Consider the following 11,576-nt stretch of genomic DNA (forward strand, 5'->3'; position numbering starts at 1 on the left):
CTGAAGAAAGCCGTCATTCATCATTTGTCTCTTTGAATCCGACTCAAAAGGAAGGAACAGTGAAATCCAGCTCAAAGCATTCAGAGAGCTCTCTTTCAGAAGTCTCTTCACCACTTGGGATGAGTGAAGGTGATGTTGTACTGCTTGGCCCAGCGTGCAAACACTTGTTTCTCTGTGATGAAGCGGTGGTGGCTCCCTCTTCGGCCGCTCTCATTCTGCAGGTACGTTAAACATTCATCAGGTCCCCGGGGCTTGTAGTAATGGTAGGGCATCTTTTTGGATCCAGATTTTTTTCTAGAAAGGAAAGGGTTTAATTAATTTAGCTGTGACCTGACAAACTAGAAACTCTGGGGCTCGCTATGTTTTAAAGACCCTCATTTATCAGAAACCAGAAGAGATTCAGGCACAGAGGCTAAGTCCATTTCTTATATATTCTATAATTTACAGTTGCCAATACAGGACTGCCAAATAAAACTAGAAAGGGTGTTATGTATGAAATTAAATCATACATGACTCCACAAAGCCATGCGTATACTCACATGCAGTGATTGGGTGGGACCATCCCGTAAACTTTGATATTATCACAGATCTCAATGGCTATTACCATGGTGAACCAGCCTGTGCTCAACCACGAGTGGGATTTCTGCCTGTGGATAAACAGAAACAGAGAGCAGAGTTAGTAAAAGAAACTAACACCCACTATGGAACTGGTTCGATATACAAGCACAATTCCAAAAAAGTTGAGGTGTTTTGCAAAATGTATTTAATGACATGCACATCTCATAAACTCATTTAATTCACAATAGAACATAAAATATCAGACACTGAAACTGAGACATTCTACAATTTCATGAAAAATATTAGCTTATTTTGAATTTGATGGCAGCAACACATCTCAGAAAAGTAGGGATGGGGCAACAAAAGGCTAGAAAAGTAGGCAGCTAATTAGATTCATTGCAACAGGTCAACATGACTGGGTATAAAAGGACCATTTTTTTGTGCCCATTTTTGCCAATTTTAACCACATTTCACTAATTGTTGTGCTAGTTTTTGCCTCTTTGAACCTATTTTTATCACTTTCTGCTCATTTTTTAAATCTCATTTCTGCCACTTTTAACCCATTTTCATTGTCTCAAGAAAAGGGATTTATATTTTGAAGAAAACTATATTATGCAGCATATAAATAATACAAAAATATTCTTGCTTTGATAGGAGTGATGAATATTCATGGAAAAAAGATATTGCTATCACAGCAAATTAAAATAGACCATGATATTGCTGATGTCCATGGGACCAACCACAATCTGAGGCAAAAGAAAAACTGTTTGGTGGTCAGTTGAACCAAAATTCGAAATTCTTTTTGGAAACCACAGATGTGGTTGCTGCTCCTCCAGGCTTTAACATTCCTCTCCCTAAGCTGGTCTCCTCACTCACAGATGTTTACAGACAGTTGTTCAAAGAAAAGGGGATGCTACACAATGGTAAACTTGGCCCTGTCCCTACTTTCTGAGATGTGTTGCTGCCATCAAACTAAAAATGAGCTAATATTTTCAATGAATGATAAAAAATCTCAGTCTCAACATCTGATATGGTGTTTATGTTCTGTTGTGAAAAATATAAATCACTGCATCCTGTTATTATTTACATTTTACACAGCACCCCAACTTTTTTGTAACCAGGGTTTTAGATTGTGACACATTTCCTTCATCACTCACCTGTCTCGTCCAGTCTCCCTGTGAAATAGATTGTCAAATTTGCGCATCTTACTGGGCGTGACAATGAAACAAGACAGGCTGCTGTAGGTCATGCTGACTCTCTGGATCAATCTGTACAAGGTTCCTTTTGAATCCTTGCTGATCTTGCTCGGGGGTCCCCAGAAGATGATCGTAGGTTTGCTGTCCATCCGATGCAGAAACTCCTTAGGCCTGTGGACCAGCCCGTACACACTGGAGTGGGCTACCACCCTCAGGGTGGTGTGGCTCCCCACGTCAGTCTCATACCCCATGGTGGGGGCATCATTCATTCGGATCACGCACTCGGTATGGTCGATCTCTTCTCCTGCTCTGGTGCCCAGGACGTGGCTGGAGCTGGTCACCAGTGCACAGTTATGGCAGTGCAGGGACATGTTCTGGAAGGAAAAGATGACAAGTGTCCTGATTGGCTGACAGGAAGAGCAGGAAGTGAGGGAGATGCAGAGAAAGAAAAGGAGTTGTAACCCCACTCAATGATCTACTTACTGTCACTGTACATCGGCCCTAAAACCAGCCCAGCCCACCAGGAATTCTCCTGGTTCTCCACATTAGCAAGTCCAGGCCTGGTCTGATTTCATCTAGAAGCCTCTTTGTGACCTCAAGCAGTAAACAAGACATTTTGCATATTTCCCTTGACAAAGTTCACAGCGGGTTGCATGGTGGTACGCAGGAAGCAGGAGGAGATTTGTATAAATAATGTAACAGTAATGTAGAGGAAAGGATCTTTAGTAAGATAAGACTCTGTCAGCAGAGGTCTTCCCTAATCTTCACATCAGACACACGTTAGTAAAAGTCTCTAAAGGTGTCTGTATCTGCCTGACTACTAACAACCATCCACCTTTCAATGAAATTTAGTATACACAATCATGTTCTACAAGCCAGGGTGAAATGAGTCCACCATTAGACTGATGTTAACTCATTCATACTGCACTGTCGGCATCGGAGAGTGTAGACAACGACCATATTCAGCAGCTTTAACACTAGGGTATCTGGCGAGAACAGGCTCTGTCATTTCATGCTTAGCTGGAAAAACAAGATCAAATCTTTCCTAACAGTGAGAAACATTATACTGCTGTTTTGGATAGTGAAGACACTGCACATGCATGTATCACAGTTTTATTTGAAAAGCTTTAAAAGTTGCAATATTTCTATAACTTAAAATATGTCTAAAACCAGTTTGATATATTCATTTTTGCAGCAGCAGTTTTATGCACATCATGCAAAAATTCAACACAGTGGTCCATTTAAATTTGACACACTTCTCACTAATCCCTGCTTGCATTAATTTCGATGCACCACGCTGCTGCTGGCAAAGCTTCACCTCCTCCACCCCAGCCTCCTCCTTTATAGCTTAAAGCTTGTTGCACCCTCATATTCACATTCATTCATTCATTCGTGTCCTTTGTGCTCCGAGACAGCAACCTTGAGGCACATTTTGACGTAAGATCAGTCTGTCACAAGGTAGATATACATGGAGGCATGGCAGGGTTTTGAAGAGTCTGGCAACAGGAATTGAAAACAGAAGGTGACAGGTGAATGCAGGACAGAATCAGGGAACGAGGATGGTCCAGTTTGTCGGAGAGGGAGAGAAGGTTAAAGGAGGTAGGTTATTAGGTAAGCACCAGTTAGGCCAGTTAAAGGACGCTAAGGACTGGGAGATGCAGGTAGATTTAGGAGGGAAACTTGTTGTGCCACAGGAAATGGTTTGCACCAATCTTAGGCCTGACATAGTGCTGTGGTCTGCCAGTCAGCGTGTAGTTTATTTTAAAGAGCTGACGGTTCTGTGGGAGGATTCTGTGGAGGAAGCCTATGAAAGGAAGAAGCTGAGATACGCAGATTTGGTAGCAGAAGCTGAACAGCGAGGATGGAAAGCTCGGACTCGTCCAGTAGAATTGGGATGTAGAGGGTTTGTAGCAAGGTCAGCTGTTTCATTACTTAGAGAGCTGGTAGTGCAGGGACAGAATTTGCGAAAGACAGTCAAGGAAATGTCAGATGAAGCAGCTCAGGCCAGCCAGTGGATTTGGATGAGGAGGAGTAATGCCAGCTGGGGCAAATGAGGGTTGATGAAACCCCATAACTTCTCTATCCGTTAGTTTCGTTTAATCTTCTCTCTACTCTGTCTTCCCTCACGAAAAAGAGGGAGTAGGGGGGTAGGGTGCCACGCCACGCCAGGCCGGGGGTGTGTGTTAACCCATGACAGGGTACTACACCTTTAGCTCTGCCTCCCCCACCTTATTGCAAAGCTTGCTCTCTCTCTCTCTCTGTCTCTCTCTGTCTCACTCTCCCTAATCTGTCTCATTTTCCCCTCTTTTTTCCTCTTAGTTATTGGTAATAATTGTTGCACTGTAATCATGAGTGGTGCTAAAGAAGGTAGTATTGGCATTGCATGTACGGAGCCTGGGTCTGTTGAAGGTGGCATGCTGTAGAGGCTGTGTGGGCCATGTGGTAAGATGATGTCTGCGTGTTGGCATGGTGGGTGGTGAGAGCCGGCATGGAGGGCTCTGGGACGCTGGAGATCACTGTTCAGCCCTCTGGAGGTGTCGTGGGACTAACTGGATGAAACACTGACGAAGGAGGGTTCCCACTTGACAACCCCGGTGAAATGCAGGTTTCTTACTACCCATGGGTCTGCACGGTTGACTTGCAGAGGCAAATAGTAATGGATCAGGGATTTCTTCACTGAGCGCTGATCCTCTTTATAGGGCACAAGTATCTTGTGTTTCTTTCAAATAAAGCTTGTTGCACCCTCATATTCACATTCATGCTACTGGGAATTAACTATTTCTTAAATCATTTCATTGTTTTTAACACACATTGTCAGAAATGTAACTGTCCATATGGGGGTTTCTAGCCATGTGCTCCCTGTAAAGTCAAAGCATGCTGCTTGACTAACCCAGGGAGTGTCTTTAGAGCAGAGCCTTCCCACAAAGTAAAACTGTAGATCCATTTTGCAATAAAATGGTTAAATGTATGAGTATGTTCCTGACTGAATGATTTATTGCCTGAATTTGTTTAAAAATTCATACAATGAGGAACCTAATAATAATCACATATTAAATTGCAGTTGCAATATTGGGGGGAAAAGTCGCAATTAGATTATTTTTGCAAATCTTTCAGCCCCAATAAGAAAGTCAGCTCACAAATCTCCAAAGCAACATTTTCCAGCTCTTCCTGGGGGATTCCCAGGCCAGATATGAAAATAAAATCCCCCAGATAGTCCTGGGTCTACCTGGGGTCTCCACCCAGTTGGATGCACCCAGGAGGCATCCTGATCAGATACCTGAACCACTTCAACTGGCTTCTTTTGAAGCACAGGAGCAGCAGCTCTACTTCGAGCTACATCCAGATGTCTGAGCTCCTCACCCTATCTCTAAGGCTGAGCCTAGCCACTCTCCTGAGGAATCTAATTTTAAACACTTGCTCTCATTCTCTTAGTCATTACCCAGGGCGTTTCCCAAGGTTAGAATGAAGATCGACTGGTAAATTCAGAGCTTTGCCTTCGGCTCAGCTTCCTCTTCGCCACAAAGGTTCGGTACAACAGACTGCACTGCCAATCCACCAGTCAACATCGCAGCCCAGTCTACCTAAGCTTGTATTTGTTCTGTCTTAACCTGTGTTGCTGCCATGAGGAATTCCTGGAGAAAGAGATACAGTTCCCGCTAAAATAAAGGATTGATCAAAGACTAACACTGGAGCTTGGCGGTTTTTGCAGTGTTACAGAGTTTTTGCATTCTTTTGATAATCTAATTCTGGGTTATACCATGCTATGATGTGTATATTCAATGCAAACAGGGAACAAGCACAAAGAACGCACAGATCAAGTAGAGGAAGGTGTCATCAGGCTCACCTAGAAAAAAATGTGAGGAAGCACCTCAGATATGTCCCCCTCCTGTTTGTCTTGATGTTATCTTACATATGCAGCAGCCTTTCACTGACTACAGTATGTGTACATTCAGTGTCCCATGGGAAATCACTCTCTTTTTGGTGTATTTTTATGTGGGAAATCCAGTGAATTCCAGTTACTTTAAAGGTACTGCATCTATTTTGAGCATGAGGGTTTTACCAGCTTAGAATGAAAGATGTTTTTACTTTTGCAGCCACATATTAAACCACATTCAAAGTGAACTAGACTGAAATGAGTCCTTCCTGACTGACACGCGTCATCTCCCTCCAGTAATGACATTCCCATGCTTGTGTTCTCCCAGTTAGCTACCTTGTTTCCACTGACTGGAACATATCCTTCTCTGCCAGCCCACTTTTTCAGATCTGTTGTCACCAGAGTGTGATTTGTGGCCACATGGAAGGGAGTGTAGGCTTCCTTGCTTACAGTTTCCTTGCTTACAGCTTTCTTGCTTAAACTGTTGGAGCCATACAGGATGAGGAAGGTCACCAGGACGAAGAGGCCCATCAAGATGACAATCCTGTGGCTCTGCTGTCCCTGTAACAAAGAGAAATTAAATGTAAATAGAAACATTAATACAGTTCTACTACACAAGACTTTTCTGAGGTAACTGTTGAATGATTTTTCTGCAGCTCTGCCTTTCAGTTAGATTTATTAGCTGCTAAAATAAAAGTGAAAGCCATCAGAGCTAAAATCATCAGACTTTTTTGTGTAAAGACCTCAAGCATATTATGAATATTCAAAAGATAAAACATTTATAAAAGGGCACCAGTTGTATTTTTCACACTACCAAATGTTTCAAATCATTTGAAGGAGTTAACATGACACTGTGTGACACTCTCTCCACTCGTAGGTCAACATTAGATTACTCTAAAACATGTTTTCTTCATTTAAAGGTCACCCTGGATTACTATTGCTTTACTTCAAAATCCAGGAGGACTTGTTCCACTGGGAAGGCATGCCACAGATAATTTTCTTACATTTTTTTCATTTGAAGGGTGCCTCATAATGTTTAATCCATGGTAGAGTATCAAAGAGTGACTTTAATATAGCTTTTAAATTCTCTGCATACATTTTTACCAAGATTCAATAAGATTTTTTCCAATCTATGATCTTTACTTATTGGTTTATTTATTTACAGTGCCTTTTAAAATGTATTCACCCCCTTGGATGTTTTACACTTTAATGGTTAAATAAATCAATCATTGTCAATATATTTTGGCATTTTTGACAAAAATATGTCATGTAAAATAAGTGACTGCATGAATATTCACCCCCTTTAAAGTGACTGACCTAAATCAACAGTTCAGATAAATCCATCATCAGGAAATGGAAGGAACAGAAGCCACATGTGTAAATCTGTCTAGCACATCACCACAAACCCACCATCCCCACTGTGGAGCCATTGGTGGCAGCATCATGTTGTGGGGATGCTTCTTGGTAGGGCTGGACGCTAATGGCAAAAATCAAAATCCCGATTAATTGAACTCCTTTCCCTGATTACAGATAATTAACGGTTATTCCACCTCCTGCTTCGGTTTGTGCTGTAAATATTTTAATCATTTTAAAACAAATAACTGAAATTTTGTATATTTAAAAGGTTAATGCATCAATCTTGTGTACTTCAAGAACAAAATTATGTGGCTTAATCTGAGGGTGTAAAGGTACGTGTATTCGTACCGTACCGATTCGGTACGGGCCTCTCTGTATGGAACAGACGTGTAGAGGGGACTCCATCATATCTGCAGCTGCTTCATAGGTAAAGTTATCCTCAGATTTCAAACGGCTCTAACCTCTTTATCCGCCAAGATGGGCTGTGAAAAGTTCTCCTGAACTCCCTAGTAGGTCCCAGTGGTTAAAAAAGTAATCCAGTGCTGAAATCAGCAGGATAGCAAACCTAGCAAGCTAACTGACGGTGTATGATGATGCGTTCAAGTTGACTGGGAAGTTTAAAGAATGGGTGTAAATATGTCAAAGTATCAATTAAAATAACCTAGTCATTCAAAAATGTATTTATTTATTAATATTTTTATTCATTGAACACCTTTTGGAAAGAGATTGTAGCATTATTAATAATTTAAATGTAATTTATTCAGCCTATTTATTTTGATATAATTTAATCTAAGAAAAAAATCTGTTATTTATTAGCTTTTATTATGGTACCAAAAATGTACCGAACCGTGAATTCAGAGCCGAAGTACGTACCGAACTGAAATTTTTCCGTACCGTCACATTCCGAGCTTAATCTTTAAAATTCTGCTCTCTTTAAACAGTTTTGTGTAACAGTGTAGTAACTAAACCAGAGTGGTGCTGATTCCAGTTTGGCTGGACATTTTCAAATGAATTTTCCTGGTCTGAACTCCTGTTTGATGTTTATTAATTCAGAACCAGCTCGGTAACTTGACGGAGTTTCTTCATACATTCACAAACTGAACAATGGCAGGAGTTGAAGTTCAACAGGAGAGGATGCATTTAGAGCAGAGATCTTACTGATTAAACGGACGGCACCGATCTCTGTAACTAGATATCTTTGGGGTTAATTTACTAATGTGTGACGCTCAGATAAGATTATGTTTGATTAATGCTGTATAGGTATTACCTTGATCATATGTATCATCCTCGTGATGCTCAGAGAGAGAGAGAGGAGCCCCCCTCACTGCCCCGCAGTTCAAGTTTTACTCCGGAGAGCTTCCTGTAGTATTGGATGGGGTAGTGTAAGGTGACTGCTTCTCACGTAGTGTGCTTCTATGGTGCATTAATAGAGAGCTTAACAAGGAGACAAAACCGGAATAACCAACACAGCAGGTTTATGCTGATTATGGTTATTTTTCAATTAGCACTACTTCCTGGCAGCCGGCCGGGAAGGCAGGGCTGTTTCTAGCCATTTTAGTGCCCTAGGCCAACTTACAATTTGGTGCACACGCATTATGGGAAATAAGATGCCGCCATGATGGGTCACACACAGTCTCGCGAAAACGGGGAATCATAGCACCATCAGCTTTTCACAGCCCCCTCCTCAGCCTCAGCCAGAAATTCTGTTTTGGATTGAGGTCTGGGCTTTGACTCTGCCCCTCCAGAACATTCACCCTGTTGTCTCTAAACAGGGCCAACTGCAGAGAAGCATCCCCACAGCATGATGCTGCCACCAATTTTCTTAACAGTGGGGATGGTGTTTTTGTGGTTTCATCAGACCAAAGAACTTTCTCCCTCTTGACCATGAAGTCTCCCACATGTCTTTTGGTGAACTCCAGTCCAGATTGAATCTGAGTTTTCTTCAACAGTGTCTTCCTCTTTGCCACTCTCCCATAAAGCTCTGACTGGTGAAGAACCCGGCCAACAGTTGTTGTCTGCAGAGTCTCTCCCATCTATGAAGCTGAAGCTTGGAACTCCTTCAGAGTAGTCATAGGTGTCTTGGTGGCCTCTCTCACTAGTCTCTTTCTTGCACGCTCACTCAGTTTGTGAAGACGGTCTGATCTAGGCAGATTTACACATGTAACATATTCCTTCATTTCTTGATGTTGAATTTACCTGACCTCTGAGGGATGGTCAGAGCCTTGGAATGTTTTTGTATCCATCCCCATCTTCTGCTTTCCAGTAACCTTTTAGCTGAGTTTGTTGGAGTGTTTTTTTGCCGTCATGGTGTAATGGTAGCCAGGACTACTGATTAACAAGTGACTGGACCTTCCAGACACAGGTGTCTTTATACTACAGTCACTTGAGACACATTCACAGCACTCAGGTGATCCTCATTTCACTAATAGTGAGACTACTAACACCAGTTGGCTGGACCTCTGCTGAATCACTTTAAAGGGGGTGAATATTTCTGCAGTCACTTTTACTTTTTAACCTTTAAATGAGTTCCCAAACCTGATCTTTTCACCTTTAGGCACCTTCTGGTCGTTTTTGGAGGTCTTCAGGGATTGGAGGCCAGCGTAGATTCTGACCAGAACCTGGATGTGACTGACCCCAGTGTTTTATTTGACCTTTACCTCAACACATGCCCAGGTCAGGGCAGCAGGACCATTCGCACAGAGGTGAGGGACAATTCAAGATAGTATGACTGATTAAGCTCACCTACAGACATTGTTTCCATAAGACAAATGTCAAATCTTTTGTTTATAATTATAAATGTTCTAACTTATTTTTTTCTCTCTGCAGGAGGCCATTTTGGTGTCAATGGCAGGTCTGAGACTGAAAATCACTGCTGCTTTTGCAAAAAGCTCCAATAATACAACAGAATAATAATGAATTTCTTTGTTTTTCCTCTAACATGTCACACATCAGCAGATGAATTCAAAGCAATGGTTTCGTATTCTCTTGTGTTTTTTATTTCTCTACGTCTGTGTTTGATTGCTCAACAAACTGTTCACATTAAAATAAATCCACAGGCTTGAAGTGGCTGCATCGTGTTCATCCAGAGCATATCATATATTTTTAAGATGGTACAGAATGTTTCATGAAAAACTGTTTTATTACCAGCACAATGTGGACAAACAAATGGCACTGAACTTCCTGGAATAAACACCGCCATCAGATTTCTGAGCTTTGAGATCACACACATGCCTGTCCAGAGAAATGGCACATTTATTAGAAGAGTTAAGGCCTTTACAGGTCTCCTAATGAGGATGCATTTATCTTCCTGTTAGAATACATGCTGCATGCATCCATACATCTCTTTACATACTAGCAGTTAATTCTCAGGCACAGAGTCAATATTAATAGTGGGTTAGTTTGGGGCTGGCAGTATTCTTTAGGGCTATATGGAGGATAACTGCTATATAAGGATAAGATATACAATATGTATAAATGAACAGTCTTTTAAGTAACCTAGCCTCCATGAAGCTTGTTAGGTTTAGTTTGGAAAGATTTCAACAACCTTTTTGGACAGTTTGAAGGCTGTAGTTTAAGATTCAGTCTCTTGTATTACTTCCAGTTGGTATAAATGCCCTAAATGAACAGTTTTTACATGAAAGTGATAAAATTTAGGTTGTCAATAATGTGATTGTTATGCATGGTCCTTCCTAGTTAACTGTTAAATAAAGAGAATATCATGAGTAATGATAATTAATAATAAAAAAGGGCATGCATCCATACAGTGCTGATTTTCCTGTGATAAAGGTTCAATTCAGATTTCTAAATTCAGATCTGTAATCATTTTTTTTGCAGGAAAAATCAGCATTTTTATCTCAGGATAATAGATATGGCAGGGCTCCCGCAGAAATAACCAGGGCTTATTTGTTACCACAGGAAAAAAGAGTAAACTAAATTAAATATGGATGACAGCGCCTATAAAAAAAATTTCACCTCTTGGATGTTTTATCCCCTTATTGATTTTATAAATCAGTCATGGTCAATATAATTTGGCTTGTAAAATAAGTGAGAGCACAAATATTCACCCCTTTTAAAGTGACTGAGCCAGGTCAACAGAAGTCCAGCAAACTGGTGCTAGTATGGGGCTTTTCCACTATGGCTTTTGGCCGTGCTGAGCCAAACCAAGCCGGGCTGATTTGCATTTCCATCACCAGTTTGGCCATACTAAGCTGGGGGGATTTACCCCTTATGCTACTGATAACCCCCCTCCATGATAAATTTTCAATCCCACAGGGATACAGGGGAGATTCATTTTACCCCTGCCTCTGCTCCAGCTATCTGTAACTCTGTTACAGTGGTGGTCTAATGTCAGCATTCACTGTATGACTTAAATATTTATGACCCAAGACCAAAACTCCAGATTTTTGTGCTCATACTACGGTACAGGGAGAGAGAGAATGTGAAAACAGCTGCTTGCAGCGCTGTCTATCTAAAGTTTAATTTTTGCTTTAACATGATGATGTAAAGTCATTCAGACCAGGAAGTGCAGAGAGATTGAGGGGGGCTCAAAACACTGCGTCATCAGCTCTAGACCCACCCTTAAACGGGTAGCT

The 11,576-nt window shown here is 41.3% G+C and overlaps 1 protein-coding gene across 1 annotated transcript; it reads right to left on the bottom strand.

The window, feature by feature from the left end:
- LOC121524822 (alpha-N-acetylgalactosaminide alpha-2,6-sialyltransferase 6-like) lies at positions 1 to 7,389 on the bottom strand. Its single transcript, XM_041810334.1, has 5 exons — positions 7,333 to 7,389; positions 5,965 to 6,189; positions 1,716 to 2,128; positions 540 to 647; positions 1 to 294 (listed from the first exon to the last, which is right to left on the bottom strand). Exons 1-5 carry the CDS (start codon positions 7,387 to 7,389, stop codon positions 108 to 110), a joined length of 990 nt encoding a protein of 329 aa, XP_041666268.1. The 3' UTR covers positions 1 to 107.
- Positions 7,390 to 11,576: the final 4,187 nt, after the last annotated feature.

Source organism: Cheilinus undulatus, linkage group 17 (genome assembly GCF_018320785.1).
Source record: "Cheilinus undulatus linkage group 17, ASM1832078v1, whole genome shotgun sequence".
Classification (NCBI taxonomy): domain Eukaryota; kingdom Metazoa; phylum Chordata; class Actinopteri; order Labriformes; family Labridae; genus Cheilinus; species Cheilinus undulatus.

Excerpts from the sequence above, each read along its gene's own strand:
- LOC121524822 (XM_041810334.1), bottom strand. The coding sequence starts at position 7,389 with ATGGAGTCCCCTCTACACGTCTGTTCCATACAGAGAGGCCCGTACCGA. Across the intron at positions 6,190-7,332 it reads GCCCGTACCGAATCGGTACG|GGACAGCAGAGCCACAGGAT; the intron begins GTACGAATACAC and ends TCTTTGTTACAG. Across the intron at positions 295-539 it reads GTCCCACCCAATCACTGCAT|AAAAAAATCTGGATCCAAAA; the intron begins GTGAGTATACGC and ends TTTCCTTTCTAG.